This window comes from Pholis gunnellus, assembly GCF_910591455.1.
Source record: "Pholis gunnellus genome assembly, chromosome: 4".
NCBI classification, from domain to species: Eukaryota; Metazoa; Chordata; class Actinopteri; order Perciformes; family Pholidae; genus Pholis; species Pholis gunnellus.
The window spans coordinates 15,339,076-15,362,336 of record NC_136530.1 but is presented as its reverse complement, the minus strand read 5'-3'; the positions used below and the strand labels follow the sequence as shown (position 1 = coordinate 15,362,336).

Sequence of the window (23,261 nt, the reverse complement as noted above, 5' to 3'; positions counted from 1 at the left end):
TACACACGCAAACATACACAAACCCAGGCAGGAGATTTCCATTTGCTGCAAGGTTGCCGTGTTTCCATTGTTGCATGAATGGCCACACCACAGAACCACACATCTGCATAAATGACAATCATACATTTACACACACGTGGCACGCACTCAATCTAAGACTTATCCTCGGGCTGCATCCCCTTCTTTGTTCTGTCTCTGGCTCCAGTTATCAAGTCAGATGGAGGATGGTGGAGGTTTCAGAGCTGTCATCTGTCTCTGGAACACGCTCCCCATCCGGCTATGCATCTGGGAGGGATTACATGCTGTGTGGTTTCCCTCGGTGTGTTTATGTGTGAAAGGCTGTGTGTGAGTGTGTGTGATCATTTGAACTCATGAGTGCCACTATTAGAGATCTGTGGTTTTGTGGCACATCATCCCGAGACAGATCCAATTGGGTCGAATGAAGCGAAACAAGAGAGGCAGCGAGAGTTGAGCTGCCTGGTGGTCCCGCATTCTCAGTTGGTTGTGGGAAGAAGTTTCCATCACAAGTTCAGTTTGTGGTGGTTTGAAATCAAGCCTGTCGTCAGCGCTGTCGCTCCGGGCTGAAGCTCAATAATTAGATGGCAGCTGGTGCAGTCAGGCAGGGTAAGAGATGCAGTTTAAAAGAGCAAGGGTGAGGAAGAAAAGAGGGGGACACATAGGGAGACACTGTGATAAAGGATTGAGGAGGAATTCTGCAGCTCGGTGATAAGCTTTGAATCCAATGCAGAGGAAAGAGTAAAAAGGAGAGATTTTGAATATTGCATCAAGCCAAAATGTGACCATTTCATGTTGACAGTGATGAGGACATTGGCAGTCTTGGATGCATTACGGAGAAGATAACTGACAGTATTTGCTGCTTTGATGAATTTACTGCTCAGCTTTGAATACTTTATTTGATGAATTCTTCTCAAACCTTGTACTGCTAGACAGGAAAAGAATAGTAAAATGTGTGTGCGTTGGGCTCAGAGTGATGAAAGAACACATTTTTGATACATTACCCTTACAAGTGTGGTTATTGTTGTGGAGTGAGGACATGGTTGTGTCACTGTCAACACCAGAAATAAATGAGATTATCCCGTGAGAAGTACAATAATCACCTACCCTCCACTGTGCTTTTCCTTTATGAATAGGCAATACATATGAACTTGGTTAAAAAGCATGATCTAATTTTTCACAAGGCTGCAATTTCCTGTTAGGGAAATTCTTTTGGGCTGATTTCACCATTGTGTCTAAGTAAAGCTGGATAATTTAACCAAATGCAATTAAGGATTTATATACCTCATCAAAAAGGCAAGCAAAAAGGAAGAGGAATTAAAAAGAAAATAATGGAACAGAAAGTTAACATTATTTATAGTAAAAGCTACGATTTGTGTTGATTTTGGCGGCCCCTGTGGACAAACGCGCTAGTGTTTCTGACCACCAGCGAGGCAAAGCTCTGCCCCCTGGCCGGAGGAAGAGCTGTCGCTTTCAGGTACGGAGCTCTCCACCTTCCGACTGCAGGTCTAAGGCGGCAGCAAAGCCGGATCTGGGTCTGTGTGCAACACTGTGGTCGCTGCCAGAGGCCCTGCTGGAGTCTGAGCTGAAGGAGGTTTTGGTGAACTTGCTGCGTGCTGTGAATTTTTTCAAATTTTGCGGGGAACAGACATTAAGAATAAATATATACTCCAGTAACTTAAATAAAGTTAATAGTTTAATAAATGGAATAAAAAGAATTACGAAAGAAAGAATGTTAACAGTTAAGTATACTGCGCATTGTTGTTTGCACGCAGTGTACTCAGACCTATTTACTTCTGTGGCCTCTTCCCAAGAGAGACATAACATATGTGTGCCCTCTGTGAAGAGTGATGGCTGCTTATACAGAGGTAATTACAGAGCACTATGCTGTTGACTTTTTAATCCACAGCATATTTGTTTGTGTTTGTGTGTTCATTTATTTGTCAAGAGTGTATGGGGACTTGCGTGCCTGACCTCACATATGTGTCTGCAGACATGCTTACTCCTTTGTATGTAAAGTCATGGACATTTTCCTCACTGAGGCACACTATTAGCACCGTGTGCTGTTTCACATGTGTTTTCTCAGTGGGGCTGATTAAGTGAATTATGCCTCATAGCTGACAGTCAGGATGACAGATGGCAGATCTCACCCTGAGTCAGCAGAATGACAGAAAAAGCAACGTGTGTTTTACGGCCTCAGTTGCTGTTAAGTGCTGTAACAGCAACATGTTGTGGAACCTGTCTGATTCTGTTGGACAGGGAGGCATAGAATCTTCTTTACCTGACCATTCATTTAGCATACATATAGCTCATTTAAATCAGTTTGAAAAAGAGACATTGTGAGTTAGGAACTTTCTGGTCTTTGCCTGCAGGAATAAAAAAAGAACAACGGTGGATGTGATCACTGCCACTGCTATACAAACTCTCCCCACTGTGGCAGAAGGATCTTGGAGGCACAAAGTATCTAAAGAGCAGAACTTTCCCAAAGTGTCGCATCATGTCACGGTCACAACTTTGAAGAAATGTTATATCATTACCTCGTTCCATTTTCTGTCATGTGCTGTAGCAGCTTATGCAGCTCTCTCCTGCCTTATGTATCGCTGCCAGAATTCAGAATTTATTCGGTTGAAAGACATTAACGGCTGTGACCTTTCAATGCATTGCTCTTGGAATTCCTCGCTGCTGATGTTAGAAAAGAGAAACTCACTCCACAATGATTCCCAGCTAATTACTTTAATGCCGAATGTCAGTGGAGGTGAAACTAAGTTTCCCATTGGGAAGTTGCCCAGTTTGTTCCATCCCATTAGACGTTCTGTGAGTGTTTAAGCTCGCACGTGATTTTCAGATGCATGCTTTTACAGCTGGCAATATGGATGAATGCTGTAAGACTATGAAGGTGGGTTCATTTGTTTTCATCATTTCGGACGTGTGTCAACAATTTACACAACAGATGAAGAAAAACAGGATGAGATGCAGGTCATTTTCTCTCTTTTGTTGTTACTTCTTGTCAGACTTTAGAGCATTCTTTCCCTCTGACTTCATTCTCTTGGCCATGTTCATGCCACTTATGTGTTCCTTGTTGTCATCACAGAGCAAGCATTGAAACTATTTCCTGTTGTGGAAGCCAGAACAAAGCATTAAGATTTCCCTTATTTGTGTAGTCATGTATCCTCAAACATGTTTTTATTTGCCTAAAAAGGTTCTGATATGTTGTGCAAGGGAACCATGGGTTTGACTCTCCAGACCTGCAGGGAAAATGTGTTGAAAGGAACCTGTAATGATTTCCCTTCTCTTACCCACAATTCATGAGGTGCTCTTTGGCAAGGCACATGTTTTTAACTGTTCGACTTAAATGTAATTAAGAAAGAGAAAATACCGATGATGTCTTGATCCGACAAAGTCAAAGATTGTCACACAAGTAGAGTTTGGAGAGTTAGGTTCATGTCGTCTCACACTGTTGAAATGTCAGTATTAGCTATGGTTTTCCACAGTCCAGGTGCAAAGACGGTGGCTGTGGTTAGGATCACCACAACCAAAACAGTCTAAAGAATACTTAACAACAGTCATGGGAACTTCTCCCATCGGGAGAGAGATGTCAGCTTTTCCATCTCTGAAAAGATTGGCTCAAGATCCATGTTCCGTTCAGAGCAGCCAGACACATTTCCATGTTAGTTTTAAAAAGCGTCTCTGATCGCCGAAAATGTTCCTTCAATCTCCACCTTGAGGATTTACGAGGATGCCAAAATCTGGGTCATTTGGAAAAAGCCTTTTCGCTTCTTCGTGTATGTTATTCTAGAAATTGAAAGGGCATGTGGAGTGCTTTCAAGAAGAAATGAAAGGTGATGCTGGTTGCAAAGAAAGGGAAATGCTCATGATTCCTCATCGCAAACTCAACAACCTTAAATGTTTCGCTTTTTAAAAAATCGCTTGAGACAGAGGGGGAATAGAAGGCTCTCAATGATAATTATGTTTAAAGAGTCTCAGCACTCCACTAAATTTGAGCCCTGGCCTCAAGACACAATTTAAGACTGTTGTAAAACAGTTCAAACTGTATCCTTTTTCAAAAGTCAGGGATCCTTTGTAATTGCCCTCTCTTCAACAAGGGAAACCTTGTTTTCCAATGTGCTTGCATGTGCAAAACTGCAGTGTGTGTGTGTGTATGTATGTGTGTGTGTGTGTGTGTGTGTGTGTGTGTGTGTGTGTGTGTGTGTGTGTGTGTGTGTGTGTGTGTGTGTGTGTGTGTGTGTGTCTACGTGTGTGTGCTTTTTGCAGCCCCTCATCAGGCTCATTCCACAGCACAGCTGCAGTGGCTGAAGTCACACAGTTTGACTCAAGAAGAGGCTTAGCAGCTCATTAACGGATAGAACAAAGTAAGCTAAGAAACAGCAGTGACGAGCAACACTGGTAGAGGTACAGAGCACAGGCCATGTTGTCTTTATCTAGAGGTACTGCTCTGCTTTCATGGTACAGTGAAAGAGGCCCCACTTTGGCCAAATCATAAGCAGACATTGACACAATAATAATATTACAATAACTGAATGAGAAGGTCTTTCGTCTGCGACTAAAGAAGTGCCAATTACAAAAGGAATATCAGGGAGGATTGTTGCAATTAGTCGATTAATCAATTAGCATCTTTGTCTGCTCTGTTTTCAGAACTCACATGTCTTACCAGTAGAGAACTTCACATTTTCCTCATCATTAGATCTGTCTTTAGAAACATTTTAATACTACATTTCCAGCCTTGCTTGTCATTGCTCTTGTGTTTTTTTCTTTAGCATCTCATCCGTCAGTCTCGAGGTGTCTTCCTCACATTCCCCTCTTTCTTTCTCTGTTAGTTAAATATATCTCCTTTCCTTGCTGCCATTTCATATTGTGACATTTTAATCTGGACATCCGTACACATCTGCCAAAAGCAATATTTGGCTATGGACAAGAATTTGGGAAACAAAAAAAGTTTCTTCAGCCCGTGGCCCTATTAATCACAGAGCGTCTTTTCTTTCTGTCCCTTTGCAGAGATTGGACCCGTAACAATCACAACAGACCCCAAGAAGTTCCAGCATGAGCTGAGAGAGCTGTACGTTCAGGTGGGTTCAGAGTTCTCATTCATCAAACCAAGGAGCGGCAGCATCAGGTCATCCGGCCTAGATAAAAGCAGTAGACTGTGGTCAGCTGATTAAGACCGAGCCTGATTGGTCAGTCTACATCGGATGATAAAATAAGTTTAAAACAATGATTTCTTTTTCTTGACTTTACATTTACTGTAACCAGTTTTAGTGGGTTTTCATCCTTCATATAAAGGATATGGCTTTGGTCATATGTTGGCCTTACTGTTGCAAATTAAACAAAAATAACTTCTTCATATCATGTTTATTTGCCTTCCTGCACCATTACAAACAAATGTATAAACAAAAACAGAGAATGGCTAGACAGCTAAACAGTGTTCTGCCAAGTTTACATTTTTGCGTAATCACTTGGAGAAAGAAAAGAAGTTGAGCAGAAACCCTGCTGTGTACTACTTGAACAAATTCCCAAAACTGCAAAGCTGGTACTCTTCATGGCTATGTCTGACAGAGAGATGGACAGACACGGACAGAGAGAAGAAGCATTCAGAGGTCTGCCCTTTGAAGAAAAAGATTTTGGCAAGTGTCTTTGCATCCTTGGCATGTGCCTCAGTTAATCTAGTGTTCGAGCGTGTTGTGTGTAGAATGGAAGAGATCCAGTTTCCTCTCACTCACGGCTTCATTCCTCAGTCAGTTTTTTCCTCCCCTCACCTCTTCACCTGCACCGCCCCTGAAGAGCTTTTTGGCCGGAGTGCATGGAAAAGATACTCTTTGGAATTGACATTTTTCGTGAAATTAAAATGTTTAACGGTGAAGATGATAGACAACACTTCATATTTGTAAGGCACAAGAACAAAAGTGCACAGCGACGTTATCAGGCGTAGTGTTGGGGGCAAATGGGGAATGTGGCGGGGGGAGGTGGGGGGGGGGGGGTGTTGGGGTTCGGGAGAGACAGAGGATTCCTGTCTCTTCACCTCCCCCCCTTGGCCAACAATCATGGGTCACTCCATTCCAGATGTTACTCTTGGGGTGATGCATATTAGCTATTGAACCCCTCAGACAGACCGAAATGTCAGTTGGAATGCTGCAGAGGACATTTTAGTCTTTGACCCCACCAACAAGAGAGAGAGAGACAGAATAGAACACTCACAGTCACAATCACACATTTTCTTTCAACTGTGTTGGTTGTGGCTGCCAGTAATGGTTTGACAAGGTAGTTTTTACACACCTTTGACTATTTTTAGCGCTATATCTTTAAAAGCTACAAAGTTCATGGATGTGGTGTTTCTGCCAATTCAATACATGTATTTATACAGCGTCAGATTATAACGGAAATTTGCTTGAGACACTTTTCATATAGACTGTACTCCATCATTGATAGAGACCCAACATTCTTGGCACTTGGACGACAGGTAGAACGAGTAGAAACCTTGGGCAGAACCAGGCTCTAGATGGGAGGCCATCTACCTTTTGAGAAAGAGAGAGAGAGAGACATACAGAGATGTACATCAACAACAACAATAGCACAGAATGATACCACCAGACACTCAGTCTTTTTAGAGACACCATGTCGGTGCTGTTTATGTGTTGCTGATTGGAAAATATCTGTCATCGTGGACTTTCAGTGACGCTGCTAAAATACCAAGCATTCACTCAAATACAATTTTATTTGAACATTGAGTCAACACTGTCTTGATCATTATATATTACCTTCTCTTTCTCAGGGAGGCGGGGACTGTCCGGAGATGAGCATTGGCGCCATTAAGATCGCCTTGGAGATCTCCTTGCCGGGATCCTTTATTTACGTTTTCACAGACGCCCGTTCCAAAGATTACAAGCTGACCCATGAAGTTCTGCAGCTCATTCAGCAGAAACAGTCACAGGTTTGGATATTACTGCAGTATAAAGTACATCATATATATAGGTTTAGAGATAAAGAGGTCACATTTTTCTATAAATGTGTGTGTGTGTGTGTGTGTGTGTGTGTGTGTGTAGGTGGTGTTTGTGCTGACGGGAGACTGTGATGATAGGAGTCACATCGGCTACAAGGTTTACGAGGAGATCGCCTCCACCAGCTCAGGGCAGGTCTTCCATCTAGACAAGAAACAGGTCAATGAGGTAAGAGTATCCCTGAATGGAAACTGCGCTCCTGCTCAAGAAGAACGTGCATTGGTCACAGTATTCACATCATTTTAGCTTGGCCTGGGTTCAGCCCTTAAGCTGTGTAAATTAAATGGCAGTAGAAGGTTTTACAGCCCTTCTCATGTATTTTGCTGTGTCCATGTTCAAGTCTGGACTCCAGATCAAATGTGCTGGAAACATTTAATTGATTGATGCATACCGTAGCTCCTTTTAACCTTTCCAAGAAGTATAAATCAGCAGTCATGGACTGGGCAGTGAGTCAAAGCCTGAAGTTTGAATAACGTTGCTGTTTTATTACTGTAAGATAAGAGTCCTTGTTAGTGGAGGAAAGGATTTGCGATCTTGAACAATTTTCTAGAAGACTGCATGAGAGTCCTTCACTATTTGTCCGTCTTTTTGAAAATGCTACTTAATATTATTCTATTTTATTGATCTCTCTCTGTCGCTCTCGCTGTGTCTTTCTGTTACATTTGCTCAGCAGTGTCGTTTTTACTTAAAAGATTTGCAGGATCAAATGCAACACTACTTTTACAGCTTTTGCCACAAGACCAGATTTCATAGGAAGCGAGGAAGTAAATTAGAAATGACATTTTGAGAAACAATAGTTTCAAATATCCTGGTTTGGTTTGTTTGCAGTGTTTATTCTAAAAAAAAGCTTGTGTCCTTCAGGAAAAGAAATCAAGAAATTGTCATTTTTTTTTTAAAGCATTCAGTATATTTCAGTCAAATCAATCGGTTTTTTTTGTACACCCAGTTTACTTTGATTGTGCTGTATAATTTTACTCTCATGTCAGAATTGCCTGGTTTTCATATTATGGGTTAAGTAGCGTCCATGTCCAGGTCTTACACAGTAGCTGTTGAGTTCTCCATACGGACTGGGGGGGGGGGGGGGGGGGGCACTAGGGAATGTTAGAAACTTCCTGATGAAAGCTTTGCACATGTTGAGGGGATGACCTTGTGTGCGGCTGAGGGGGTACATGTATGTGTGTCTTAGTTGGTAGATTATTCATATTTAAGAAGGAATAAATGTACTTTGTTTAATATTGTTATTTTCATTTTTTAAACATTGTGGTTTTAAAATAGAGTACCTTATCTAGCGTCTATACCATAGTAGAGAATGAACACATTAGCCACTCTATGAAAGATTTGTTATTCCTGCGTTCTTCACACTTTGTTCCCTTCGCTGTAGGTTCTGAAATGGGTGGAGGAGGCGGTGCAGTCATCCAAGGTCCACCTGCTGTCCACGGATCACTTCAGTGGGGCCAGCAACACTTGGCAGATGCCCTTTGACCCGAGCCTCAAGGAAGTCACTGTGGCCCTCAGCGGCCCAGCCCCTAACATTGAGATAAAAAACCCACAGGGTACGATAAGTGTTGCACTACTTAAACAGTTTGTCAGTGGGAAAGCATCGTCACAGATTGATGTAGTTACTGTCACATAATATATATGTGTATACAGATCGGTGACAAGGAAATACAAACAAGATAGAAAGATAAAAACTTCAATACAGGATAAGAGGGCTCATTGAATGGTTTGATGAGCATGAAAATGATTTAAATAATTGGTTCTGGTCATCACAGTCTCCAGATCTCAACCCATCTGAACATCTGTGGGAGATTTGTAATACAGCTCTCTCCACCACATCGTACTGTGAAAACACCAGAAGAGGGAATAAATATCTGTTAGACTCAATGAGTCTGTGACAAGCAGCATGGAAGTCGTTGTATCGGGTCGTGGTGGCGCGACATCTTAGTGAGCCACTTTATGTTGGGTTTTCCTTAAATTTGTTGCTCATCTATATATAAACTAACCAAATACATGTGTATTTACTGTACATTAATTGGTTATATACTGATATAGTGTATATTCGCTATGTTTTATGTTATAAATATGCATATAGGTCTATGAATATAGGTAGTTTGCACATGAAGGAAGTAGTGTTTTAATCTTAGTTCGTCCAGTCATTGAAGGCCATTTTCCACATGTGAAAGCAAGGACCACAATATTTACAGTAAAATACTGTAATACAGAAAAATTCACTGAAAAATGGTTTGTTGTTGGCACATATAATGATACAAACAATGATAATGTTTCTCTAAATCAAAGAGAAGCTTTTTAGACTATTTTGAATTAATGTTCCACAATCATACAGGAAGAGTTTGAACAAGAGGAGGACATTTTACTTTTAGGAGATGAAGCTAGCTATAGAAGTACAAGTACAGTACACAAACCAGATAGAGCTCGATAGAGTACATGCAAAAACCAAAGAATAATCTGGATCGATTCCAACATCATCTGGGGTCCACTAATTTAGCACTTGTTGTTTCATTCACCTACAGTATGCTGTGAATGCTAAAACCATATCTTGCATCTTTTTTTTGACAACTAAAGTTCAATATTTTATATGTAACTTGAAGCCATGCATCAAGAAGTGTTACAAATTCAGTTGTATCAGTCAAAGCTGCAGAGCAGGTGAATAAACATCTCAGTGTCCATGTTTGGCCTCCAGGAAAGCTCATGGGGAAGAGTGACGGCCTGACGGAGCTGCTGCACATTCCCAACTCTGCAAAAGTTGTCAACATTAAGGACCCCCAGCCTGGGATGTGGTCTATCAAGGTAAACAATTCATTCTTTCAGGGAGTGTGTGTAAAATGACAAGAGCCAAGCTGTCTGTTAAAAAGACTTACTGCAAATAGTTCAGTAGTGTAACCTTGAAATGAGGTCCCAACTGACACCCCGGGAGGGAGCTGTGCCCTTGAGGATGGTTCTTAAGTTGAATTACTGCAGTAATATATCAGCATGTTGAGATACAGTGATACGTTTTGTGTCTGGTGGAAGCATCTCCGAGCAAACACAAAGATGATCAGAAAGACACATTTGAGCACTGAGATGATTTTGAAGACAGCACCTGGTAGAAGAAGATAAAGTACGTTGAAGGACACTGCTGTCAACACAACGCGCTACATGTTTGTTTGGGGCACCCTTGCTGTTGTTTGCCCCTTTGCAGAGTTGAAGGTGTTGGAACCCTGCTGACGAGGCAATGCAGAAAAAGATCACACATTTGACCTGTCAATGCCAGATGTTGTGAAATGACAAGCATTTTTACCTGAGTGATTTGTTGAAGGGGCCCCGGTGGCCCCTGTATTCTCTTTAGACTCCTTCTGGGACACTTTCCCTCGTCTCTGCATAACTGTGTTATGTGTTCGTGCCCATTTGATTTACAGGAGAAGAGCTTAGATGGAAAACTGTGTCATCGCTTGAGTTTCACTCTAAAGAAAAATGCAGTTTGCAGGATGCCTTAAAGATTAGATTTCCCGTGATTTGTTCTGGCACTTCTACACTTCTACGCTCTGTTTATGCTTGTACAGCAAGAAAATTCCATGAAAACGATTACAATATCTCTTTCTTATTGATATTCTTGCCAAGCCAATTAATGCGTTTGGAATTCCCTCTCAGTAGGCAGTAATGACATTCTGGGGCAAAAGTTTAAAGTTGAAATCGCATGCATTTACATTTTGGGGATGTAAAAGTATCTCAAAAAAGTAACATGAATGAGGAATGCATTTTTTGTCTGCACTTAACCCACAGGTTAGTCTCATGCTGTGGTCTCTAAACACCCGTGTAAGAAGCCCTTTCTCTGCTCACACAGAAGAACTGGCAGGAGCTCAACCGTTCTTACTGTAGATGTCTTTTTCCATGTGTTTTAGAGACTAGAACACACTCCGGAGTATGTTGCGTTACCCCTGCCAGACCTTTTTTCAGGTTCAGATTGATTGTTTGGATTGGATTTTTAGCCTTTATAACACCCTGTTTTTTTTCTATTGGAGTTACTTGTTAAATGGAAACGTTGGGGTTAAAAGACATTCAAAGATTAACAGTTCTGCATCACTGTGTGCTCTCTTTAATATCATCTTAAACACCATATCAGAGGTCTTTGATTGGGGTATTTGCTTTCTATTCAGATATGGTGAGCTGTATCATCCTCCTGTCTCATTTCTGTCTGTTTGCCTCTCATTTTTTCTCGTGCATCTCCCTGCCAACGCATATACTCCTCTAATTATCTCCCTCAGAGAAGCCCAGGCAGATCTCCTCTTCTCTCTTTCTTTAGTCCCAATAAATCACTTTTTTCCCCCCATTTCTCAACTTGGACACTTTAACCACTCTTTCTGGCTTGCGAGCTAAAAATATTTCCCTCTCATCTGCAGCCATGTTTCCCAGGACATCGAAAGAAATGTGGATAAATACTTTTGGGGGATTTCACTGTTCTGCCATGCTGGGTTTCAGTAAGGCTAATAGACCATGACACCCCAGTGTAAGAACCGGGCCATAGATTGTGTGTGAAAAGGAATTTGATCCATCTTAATCTGCCTTTAATTGGATGTTGTGTTGGAGTGTAGAAGGTGGGCTCCCCCCAGTATCACCGCCCGCTTCTTTTGTTTTGCCCATAGTTTTACACCTCACCGGCCGACTTCACATTCTGCTGAATTCAGTATATTCTACAACTGTTACTAAGTGCAATCGGTGTGCAAATAAGTGTAATCGATGTGCAATAAATTGTGTAATTTTCTTTTTCTCACGAAGAGGAAATGATACCAGGTGTGCACAGACAGATGCCAGTCACTCAGCGACCCTATTGTCAGTTTCTAATGTGAAAACAAGATCTTCATTGGTAGTGAACAGCTCTTCTATTTGTGCTTGTGTGTGACTGTGTGTTAGTTTGTATGTGTTTAAATATATGAGTCATCCAGGTGAGACTTCTTTGTGCTGCAGTGACCTCAGCATTGATGAGTACATTTAAGGTGAATTTAATTTTATTGCCCAAGATAGTAGTTTGGAAAGGCTGTAATTTTAAAAGCACGCCGGTAACCTGCCCACCTCTTGTTCTTTGTGTCTGCTTTTTCCGCTGCTCTCTCTTCTTACATTATTTTGTCTAGTGTGTAGACAGCGGCCAGGTATCCTGCTGAACACAAAACAAAACATCAAATCATTTGAATAATGTGGGGAAAGAAGCCGGACGGTCATTTTAAAGAGCCAAATGCATAGAAAACTAAGACTTTACAATGTTTTTGAACTTTACAAAACATATTCAAGTTAACTCCATCCTGTTCCCTCCTGCGGCTTGATGATTCAGATCATGTTTTACTAATTAGGTCTTAATGCTTTACTTAGATTGTAGATTGCTATGATATATTTTCCACCCATATTGTGAAAATGTAATACAATAGAGCTAAATCATTCAAGCCCTAGCAATACATTTGTGTAATTGAGAGTGAAATTTATATCACGCAGGAATTGCTGTTGCCAGTGACAGATCGAGTGAAAAGCACTTCATTATCAGTGTACATAAAACACATTAGATAAATGTAACGTAACCTTTAAAGAATCTCAAATCACTTCACTACGATTCATAATAGTGTGTCTACGCACAGTGACAACTTAAACAGTTTTTTCTTTGCATGTGTTCTAAAGAAACACATCAGAAAGTGTTAAAGTGTAAAAATCTGTATCACTTATCTGATCCCGGCCACACACGTGCTGACTGAACTGTGTGAGGGCGTATTTGAGGCTGGTCAATCTGTGCGGTTGGGTGTGAAATTGTGAAATGAGTAGCTTTAATGACAGGGACCCTTCTTGTCTTGAGCGTGACCTTTAAGGGATCTCTCCCCTAATTATGGCCTCATTTACAACCAACTAGTGACCCGGGGTAATTCAATTGCAGCCATTAGAGCAGGTTTGATGGCCACGACATGTATTGTTTTTCATGATGGCAGGCATTAGCATTTAAGGCTTTGTCGGATCCCCTTTGTCCTGGTATTACCTCATTGTTTGAGCGATTTCATCTCTAGCTTGGTATGTGTGTGCCTAAGTGCACCGCTTTACGCTGTTTGGTGGCTTTCTTTTCACAGGGAATTTAAGTCAGGTAGAACGCAGTCATTGTAAAATACAGCAAATCCACACATTCTTTTTCATTTTAGGCAATTGCAAATGACTAGTGTAGGTATGCATACCTCACTCAGCATTGTGAGTCAATGTCTGTGACACCTCCAAGGTGTTTTACCAAAGATGAGGAGTTTCCACCACTCACCAACCTATATTTCATTGTAATTACTCTGTCTCTATTTCTTCAGTGCTTCAAAGGACCTCCACGCGATGATCACCACATGATGCACTCTTTGATTATAGTGGTCGTGTTTGTTTAATTAAAGCATGAATGTCAGACTGAATGGGTCATCTCTGAATTGACGATGTTTTATATGCTCGGGTGTTTGTCATTCGACAGTCAGCCAAGACTCAGAGTGGCTTGTCTATACATGCAGGGATGGTTGAAGTACAAAAGGCTTTTACACAACAGTCCCAGTGCTGTCTGTCATTTAGACCACTCAGTTCTGCCTTTGATGAAAAAACTCTTCTATCTTTTGTTTTCTTGAGTTATATAAAATGTGTCAACCTGGATTATTGACCAAGAAAATGTGTACCAACGTTCTTCTACTACTTATCAAAACAGTTTTTAAATGATAAAGACTGCAAAACTGTACTTTTTTAATATAGATTCTGATCTTTCACTGGATTTTAAGACAGAATCTTATCATGGACGCCAGAAACACAGATTGTACGAACCAGTAGTTCTGACATACAACCCGAGTCCTGCACGTATACACCTGTAAATATATATGTCCCCTTTCTTTAATACAGACCTCTAGTGGAGGAAGACACTCAGTCCGTATCTCAGGTCTCAGCAACATTGACTTCCGAGTCGGGTTTTCCAGAAAGCCCACCCTGGACTTCAAAAAGACCTCCAGCAGGCCAGTTCAAGGTCAGTGAGGTCAACCTTACCAAATTGTTAAAACCACCACAACTGTTTGCTTTAGTTCACCTGCTGTGCTCACTTCTATCTTTTAGCTTTGGGACATTAAAGTATACCGTATGTCATACCGTCTTTCCAGGTATTTCCACACACATCCTTCTGAACACCACTGGGCTCTCACCTCCTGCTCGCGCTGACAGGCTAGAGCTCCTGTCAATCAAGGGCGAAGTGGTCAAAACTTTGCCAATCCGTTACTACCCTGACCGCGAGCCATTCAGCCTCTGGAACATCACAGAGTTTGTTCCACCCAACGAGGCCTTCTTCCTGCGGGTGACGGGAAACGACCGGGACGGTTTCACGTTCCAGAGAGTCTCCAGTGTTTCCTTCTCAAGCATTATACCTGGTCAGTGATGTCACCCATATTTAGTTGTGTGGAATTATTTAGTAATTTGAGATATTTATTGTTTTTTTTGCCTTTATCTCTCTTTTAGATGCCCCTAAGGTGCTGATGCCAGCCATAAGTCATGGTTATTACCTACAGAGAGGGGCTGTCAACTGCCAGGTAGAGAGCCTGATCCCCTTCACTCAGCGCTTCTTCAGGGATGGGAGACGACTTGGGGTGGACCAGTTTTTCAGGTGAGCAGGGCTGAAATGTAGCCTGATATAACAAATTTGCAAAAAGGGGGTTTACAGACTCTACTTAAACCCTCTATTCTAACTCTTACTCTCGTAAGAGTTACAATGAGGGACACCTACTCTGTTGCTCTTCTCAAATATAAGCAAAATCCCAAAGGTTAGAGATCAAGAAGAAAAAAACATGCTGTAAAGTGCATACCTCTGCCAAAACTGAGTAACTGTCAGTATATGCCAGGTGCATGTGATGTACTTTCATCATAAGGTTGTTTTATCCATGTCCCATCTGCCAACCTGTTTAAAGTCAGAAGAATATCACGTATTGCTGTGACGTGGAATACATCTGTTAAAGTCTTTGAAGCATTTCAGAAGATAATTTCTGCAACATGTGTTTAGTCAGAACTGTATTTGTTCAGTAGGCTGTATGGGCCGCCCTTAGCAGGTTTTTGGAAAGCGATGCGGTCAAGTTCCAGCTGGAAATGAGCTCCACAGATGCACTATGGTGTTGGATTGGGACAATGATGAAGGATTCGCCCCCTCTTCTCTCAGCTGAGAGTTTGATGATGATATGATAGTCTGTTCCATCATTACATGCTGAGAAACAATAACACTTTGGCCAATGGTTACCACATTTCATGCAAATCTATTGAAACCTTCTGAGAGATTACTCTTCAGCAGGCAGAAAGATCCAAACTGTGCTTCCTTCCCACCTTCCAACTCTGTTGGAGGTTAAAACGTGCATATTATTTTCATCTCTGCCCCCCTGTGTGACTAAATCTGATTGGATTTCCACCCGATCGAGGGATGAGTTAGTAGCAGATAAAATGGATTTAACATTATTCTTAATAAATAGTGAAGAGAAAGGTATTGAACGTTCTTCCTTTGGATTCTAGTGAGTCCGACAATGCATCATGGGTGATAGCCCAGGTTACTCTGAAGGATGAGGACTACTACGAGTGTATTGCTATCAGCAGCGCTGGGACAGGAAGAGCTCGCACCTTCCTAGATGTATCAGGTAAGCACACATACCAAGACTCAATCACCCTGTCACAGGATGATAACAGGCAACTTATTCAACACATGTGATTACAAGCACCCACAAAATGCAGTCCTCAGAACACTCTCTGTCAACACAAATATACTATGTTGAGTACTACAATGACAACTAGTAACCATATTATTAACAAAAGGTAACTGGAGCTACTGCAGAATATGAGACAAATTATGTATTAAGACACTATTACATGTCAGAATGACTCGCGACATAGACTGCAGTATTCACTTTTGCCAATGGACCGTTATACTGTAGTTTATGTTAATTAACAGTGTATAGTGAGCTACTCTCCAACACTGCGTGTAATGAGCCAGGATTGTAAGACAGTAATGCTTATGGGCTGGCAAGCATTAGACTGTCAACAAGTGTAATTGGTGTGTGATGGGGTTTTGTGTAGGGAAGTGAGCAATTTGTAATCCAACTGAAATTAAATGGCGTTTTGTTTTTTCTGCTACAGCATACGTATCTGCTCTGTAAAACACAACCTTTGTTCTCCTTTAAGAAAAAGGAGACCAAAAAGGGAGATATTTAAATTTTGCATTACTTCAACAGAATACCGATATTAAGTATCCGTCTACGTAGATGTGTTCCTTCCTCTTTAATACCATTAACAACACGCTGTCTGCCCATGACAGGTAGGCTACAACGCAAGTCAGTTTACTTTGTCTCTCGTTCCCAATGGTGTAACATCGGCACTCTGGCAGCCTGCCAGTATGTAATAATACATTTGGAAAAACACATTATTTTTTACATCAAAAAGGGCTGACATTAATGTACTGATTCATGTTAACAAAACAACACTCACTGTATAAAGACGCAAAAAATACTTTGTGTGAAATGATGCAGCAAGAGGTTTATGTCCTGCTCGATAGGTTGAAACACATGTTCACACACACAAACACACACTTCCACTTTGGAATCCAAGCTGCAGTTGATGTGATTTCACTGGGTTCAAGGTCTCTTGCTGTGGATCACATGCAGAGAACCTGCATGTTGGCAGAATGAATGTAGCTTTCGGGAAGTTTGACCCTACCATGATATTGTAATCCATGCCTCACAGCGATCATGTCATGGGGTTTATGGTATGATTTGTGTGCCTGATTTGTAAGTAATGGAATGTCAATATGATGTAAGGTGAGCATACATATAAAGCTGTAAGTAAGTTCCAGGCTGTGGACCAAGAAAAACAGTAATGTTATAGTTTAGGTGGCTATGCTGTGACTCGGGTGCACACTTTCAATACAACAACACCACAATGATAAATGAAATTCATAATCCATGTAATAAATTACTTGTGTGGTTAATTTTGTGACCATCATCGTGTCAAAGCTTTGAGCACAGACCAAACCAGTGGAATCATATAATGATTTATACTTTTAATTTCACCGCTGGGAAAAACAAAAATCAATTTTTGGCTTTTCCAAAATCCTCTGCAGCGCGAGGTTTTTTTTTTTTCAACTGAGCCCTTTCCATTTTGAGACCCCAGAGCTGACACCACATGGCTCCTTATCCAAAAAAACTTCCTGCTTTGTGAAATTCACTGGAGCGCCATCAACATGATGAATGCCAAGCAGAATGGAAGAAGGTGGAGTGCAGAGAAAAAGAGAGTGAGAGGTAGTTGAAAGACGCTTTGGAAAAAAAAAAAAAGGAGAGAGGGAGCCAGGCAGGGATCTGTGTAATGTCTGAGCGTAACTCATTATTGTAACTCACCCACCATGTTGGCAGCCCAAAGGTGGAGAGGGGACTTAGTTTGTCCAGCTTTTTTACCTCTTATGACGTATATACATTTGGATGAAGTTAATCCTTCTCAGCCACAACTCCAACCTTTGTCAGTGATATTCTGAACAGTATGACAGGCCTCCATACTTAACATTTGAACACACAGAAAAACACACATAATAGCCACTCAGTTGCCAAAGTTATGTCATCCTAATCCCAAGGACCTATGCTTAAATCTCCAGCATCCTCCTTGTATCAGTGCCAAAGCCTCTGCTACCTCTCCGCGCCCCCATCTTCTCTTTCTCTCTCCTTTTCCCTGCATTGCTTTGGCTCATCCCTGAAGAAAAATGATGGAAGACACACTGAGACTAATGGGATTGTCTTCAATGTGGTGACGAGAGGAAAGACAGAGATGGTGGAAAAGAGAGAGAATTAGGATATGAAGATGAACATCATTCTAATAGGGGCTGTTTAAAAAATTACCTTTCTGTTGCACACATCTAGATAGCCAAGATAACCGACATGGAATACCTTTTTACAAAGTAAAAAAAAAAATGCTTACCTCCAAACACACACTGTAGTTTAGACAATGCACCATATGAGGATTAGAAAGACATCAATATGCTGCATTTGGTGATGAAATATGGATTATTTTAACTGCTCATGCAGATGATGAAGGTTCCTCCCAGACAAGAGCTACTTTCGTAAAGTTTCTAAAGTGAAAAATAACATTTTATTTACTTTTTTTGTTAAAGGGCTACTCCAGAAATGTAATATTGTATTGTCATAAATTGGTTAACAGATTAAATAAAGAATAGTCTCGATCGAAGCAGCAGATGCAGAGGAATCCTGCCCCAAGTATAGGTCCAGCTCCAAAATGACTCAATCCTGCATTTCCCATAATTCAACTGGAAAGCTTCTTTCACTAGACCCTTTCAGCCTGGTAAACACCAACAATGTATGTTCCTTCTCATACTTTTACTAAATGTTAGTTTACAAAAAATGTGTTTTTGGTCTGCAAAATTGCTCCCCATGACTGGAAAATATGACATGTCTCATGTCTTACATACGTAAGTGTCAGCAAGAAAGTAACAACTTGCTCTGAATTCCTGTTTAGCTTTCTTTATGGTGTAAAGTTCCTCTCAACCACATTATTTCCTCATCCTGCAGAGCCGCCTCCGGCCATCACAGTCGAGGGTAATGTGACCGTGTCTCCTGGCTCCCGTGCCGTCCTCACCTGCCACGTCGTCAGCACGGTCAGCTTCAACCTCACCTGGCTGAGAGGAAGTCAAGATGCCCGCCTGAACCCACAGGTGCTCGTGTTGACCAACCTCTCGCTACAGGTGTCCGCTGTGACCCCAGATCACTCGGGCTGGTATGAATGCATCGCTATAAACGAAGGAGGGGTGCAGACAGAGCGAATCTACCTCACTGTGCAAGGTGAGGAGCTTATGTGTTTGATATGATTCTGTGGTTAAAGATCAGAATTGTGTGAGAAGTGACAAATACACATCATCCTACAACAACTGGGTCTGAAAGAGCACAGTTAAACTTTCTTGTTGCCGGTGTATGTGCGTGTGCTTCCATGGTCTTGTGAGACTTTTCTTGTTCGTGATTTACACCCTGGGGGAACACAACTCTTGGCAAACACATCCCCCCTCCCAAATACACCATTGTATCCCAAGTGCCCCCCCACCCTTCTTCCCTCCCCAGCTCCCTGTAATTCACCCTAATGCTTTATGGGACGTGTGAATATTATTTATGCCTGACTCTCAGGCAGCGCTAAAGTAGAGTTTTCCATCTCCAGTCAGCTCTCATAGTCCTGTTTCTAACACTTCACTGACACTGAATCAGGAACACTTTGTTGCACAGAGTATCTCTGTGCTATCTGGCCAGCACCACAGAGCATAGGCCCGAGCTTGGCCAGGAAATGCCGATGTAATAAAGCAACTAAAACCTGCCATTAACAGACGATTTCAGCCAGAACCCATTGACAAGAATCCAGGAGGTACAGAGGGTTGAAAGAAAGTAAGTGAGAGCAACGAAGAAGCTTTGTTTTACATATTCCAATCCAAATGGACATCCAGTATTGACTTTGTTATACATCCATCAGTCCCAGAAGAAGTTAATACAAAGACCATCTGCTGCTTACTGTCGCCTAAATCCCTCCTTGTATGTGTCCTTCCAGGTCTTGATGCTTTGAAACAAAAACATCCCTTAAAGAACATCAAAGAAATTGTTTCACTTCACCTTAAGCTGACTTTTTCTCTTGAACCATTTTTCCTGAGTAATTGAAAAGTTCCCTGTGATTTTACGAGAACAGATTGAACAATTGCAGGTTTAATACCAGTACTGCAGACAGGGTTGGAGGGGAGCTCTGTCATTTGGCTTGTCTCACTGATTAGTGAGTTAGTGACATTTTTCCTGGTATGAACTGGATATTTTTCTCTTCATATCTCCTCACCTGTTCATCATTTTTCACATCATCCTGTCACTACGTTCTTTGTTATTCTTTTCTTTAACCAATTTCTTACTGCTTTTTCCAGATTATTTTCTTGGCCTTATCTCTGTTTCTCTCTAAAACATCTGTCAGCAAGCCCTTAGGGTTTCCTAATTACCCCCTGGTCAGACCCATCCTAGTTATTAGTCTCACTTTGAAGTGAGTAAAGTCTGCTGACATCTTACAACACTTGGACAGAACACAGTGGAACTTGTTCTGCATGGCCACATGCCAACAGAAATAGGATGAAGAGGATTTGTAGCTGGTTTCTTGCTGTTGTGGATGCACATTGGTGATAAGAGGAAAATAGTCAGAGACCAGGGGAAGTCGAGATGGGAGGAGGATGCAAATGGGAGTGAATGTAGCTGAGTGGAGCAGGTGATGAACAGAGTGCTGAAGACAGGCTTCTTTCTGAAACATTAAGGTAGAACAATGCATCTTCCCTCTCAGGAACTTCTTTGTTCCTGAACTCAGATATCACCCCGCCCCCCCCTCAGGGCAGGGTGACCTCATGAGATGGAAGAAGCAATTGAGAAGAGAGGCCGGCCTGGCTGTAAATAAAGTTGTTCTGACGCCCTTACTTTTGACCTTGTCCGAGTCGTATAATCACAGGTCAGCCTGACGCCCGAGGCGCTGAGACTAAGAACACACCGGTGTTATAACATTATAACACAATAAATCCCTCTCCGGCATCTCAGATGGACACAGATTGTTATTTTCTTGTTTTGGAAGCGTTCTGTTTCTCCATTGTGAAGACTAGTTCTCACCCTGTATATTCTACAGGGTGGAAAGGTCAGAAACTGGAGATATTTCTAGCAGTGGGAATAGAACAGAGGAAACATGGCCTTGAAGGGATAAATTACAGTTACACATCATGAATCAATTGAAAAATAGTTTCCAATTCCCCAGCTTCTCTGGGCCTTGGTTCAATATTCCTGCCTGTTTTACCAATAGATAAGAAATGAGGGTGAAAGATATGCTGTGAAACATTGAAGAAATCCAGCTACAGTGACAATAAAAGTTTATGCTCTGTTACATCTTACTGCTGCGCCTGATTTCATTCAGGGTGATGACTTGCATGTAAAGGTCCAAAACATCATCGACAACACCTTAAGTGTACTAATATGTAACACTATGTGTTTCAAGATTTTTATGTGACATTTCTCAAAGCCAAAATCACTCATATCCTTAATGATGGAAAATATATTTTATTTGATGTTTTCACATCAGGAAGCGAACCCCCAAATCAACTGTATATACATTTTAATCCATAACTTAGTTTTTTACTTTCACATATTTTAATAGTGATTGTTTCAAAGATAGACTGTTGACTAATTGATTGAATTTAGCCAGTGCAGTCATTACAGTATACTAAGTGAACTGAGCGACTGAATTAGACGAATATTGATTAATTGTTTGATCTGGCAAATTTGTATCTTTGTACCTCTCTTTAGCTTTCATAAAGTCATATCTTATCTTGTATGTTTTCCTTTAGAGGTGCCCAGGGTTTCAGTAGAGCCCCGGAATCAAACCTTTACAGCAGGAGAGGAGATGAGGATCAGATGCTCGGCCAGCGGCTACCCTCCACCCCGTCTGGTCTGGACCCACAATGACATGTTCATCATGGCATCAAGCAGGTGAATTCATCTCCTTTCACTTGAGTAGATTTGAGGACTTTTCTGTTTCTTAATTGTTTTTGTATTTTATAATATCAATCAATCAAAATTTCAAGTTCTACTTTACGTTTTCCAGTCATGCTTCCATGTGATCATGTTGAAATTTCATGAAAATACTGAATTGTGTATTTTGCGTGTTCAGACACAGGATGACTCCTGATGGCACGCTAGTTATAAGAAACATGGAGAAAAAGGATGGAGGAGTGTATGGCTGCCTGGCAAGCAACAAGGCTGGAACAGACACGGTGACCTCCATCCTCACTTACATCGGTGAGTGCCACAAAGCATCCATCCATCCATCCATGAGCTATATATTATCCTTTAGACGGTCACGAGGAGCTGGAGCCAATCCCAGCTGACATGTAGTGAGAGGCGGGTTACAGCCTGGTCAGGTCGCCAGTCAATCACACAGACATACAAGCATAGAGACAGGCAAACGTTCACGCTCACATTCACACCTATACCTAAAAAGAAAATATGCATGGCATGACACAAAGCACATGCAGTCAAATGGAAATAAATAAAACTGACATTTACTTCAATGTGCACATCTGCATTTCCATTTGCTCCCTCTGTCATACTGATGTTCTGTCTGTTCAACAATTCTCCTTTCCTAGAATCTCCTGTGGTGACAGTGGCTTTGAGGGATATTCTCATCGCCATTGGAGAAACCACAGTGATGGTCTGTTCTGCATCTGGAATCCCACAGCCTGAGATCTGGTGGTACAAAGGTAACAGAAGAAGGAAATACAACAACAACAAAAACAATATTTGGACATTTGAATATTCAGGACAAACTAAAAAACTAAAACCATGAAAAAATATGAAAAGCTCAGCGTTGAGCTAAAATAACACCCCATTGGAATTTCAAAAACTTTTAGTTTTTCCCACTAGTTGATCACACAATCCAAATAAGAATTAAGCTGACCACCCTCCACTGTTGTTTGGCCTAATTGCTAGGTGATGTCCAGCTGCATTCATCATCCCGCTTTGACGTGGACGCGTTCGGAGGTTTACTGGCAATCCAGGAGACCCAGGATGTCGATGCTGGAGATTACACCTGCGTAGCTGTCAATGCTGCTGGCACCTCATCAGGAAAGATCTCTCTTGATGTAGGAGGTGAGAGTTGTACCAAGTTTAGTTGTAAAAAGCACTAATCAGAATAATTAACCCTGAATAAGAACAAAATAAATAGCAAGATTACAACTTGTGCAAACTTACCATAGATGTCAATGTGCAGAATGCAGAGTTTGGAAGTGATGGAGTCATTTCTTGTTTCTTGTGTTGCAATGTTGCTACAGGTGGCTGTTTCATGGTGTGCTTCTTAGATCCTTAAACCCTAAACGGTCAATGAATTGGGTGTTGCTCACAGCATACTCTAGCGATGTCTGTTTATAATGATAGAAAGGCTGCTTTGGTGCAGTTAATGAACGATGCCTTTGCTCGGCATAACGTGTCTGTTTTAAACCTAAACAATGTTACACAGGAGTGTGTTAATATCTGTGATATATAATATCATTTTATCATTTTTTATCCATGTGATTATTTGTGTCATAATTACTTATTTAATGTTAAATAATCTGGCGCTCCATATTCACACAGTTTAGTACGTAAAACCAGTTGTGAACAACCCGAGCTTACATGATGGACAGGTTGA

The 23,261-nt window shown here is 41.3% G+C and overlaps 1 protein-coding gene across 1 annotated transcript in view; it reads left to right on the top strand.

The window, feature by feature from the left end:
* Window positions 1-23,261, top strand: part of hmcn1 (hemicentin 1) — a gene marked incomplete at its 5' end in the record, with an annotated part of 76,580 nt that overhangs the window by 9,484 nt on the left and 43,835 nt on the right. The window contains 14 exons of the mRNA XM_079157217.1: window positions 5,029-5,099; window positions 6,800-6,958; window positions 7,071-7,193; window positions 8,407-8,578; window positions 9,727-9,833; window positions 13,911-14,031; window positions 14,162-14,425; window positions 14,514-14,658; window positions 15,549-15,670; window positions 18,599-18,868; window positions 21,424-21,565; window positions 21,747-21,874; window positions 22,222-22,335; window positions 22,565-22,723. Coding sequence (XP_079013343.1) covers window positions 5,029-5,099; window positions 6,800-6,958; window positions 7,071-7,193; window positions 8,407-8,578; window positions 9,727-9,833; window positions 13,911-14,031; window positions 14,162-14,425; window positions 14,514-14,658; window positions 15,549-15,670; window positions 18,599-18,868; window positions 21,424-21,565; window positions 21,747-21,874; window positions 22,222-22,335; window positions 22,565-22,723 — 2,097 coding nt within the window. The remainder of the gene's footprint in view (window positions 1-5,028; window positions 5,100-6,799; window positions 6,959-7,070; window positions 7,194-8,406; window positions 8,579-9,726; window positions 9,834-13,910; window positions 14,032-14,161; window positions 14,426-14,513; window positions 14,659-15,548; window positions 15,671-18,598; window positions 18,869-21,423; window positions 21,566-21,746; window positions 21,875-22,221; window positions 22,336-22,564; window positions 22,724-23,261) is intronic.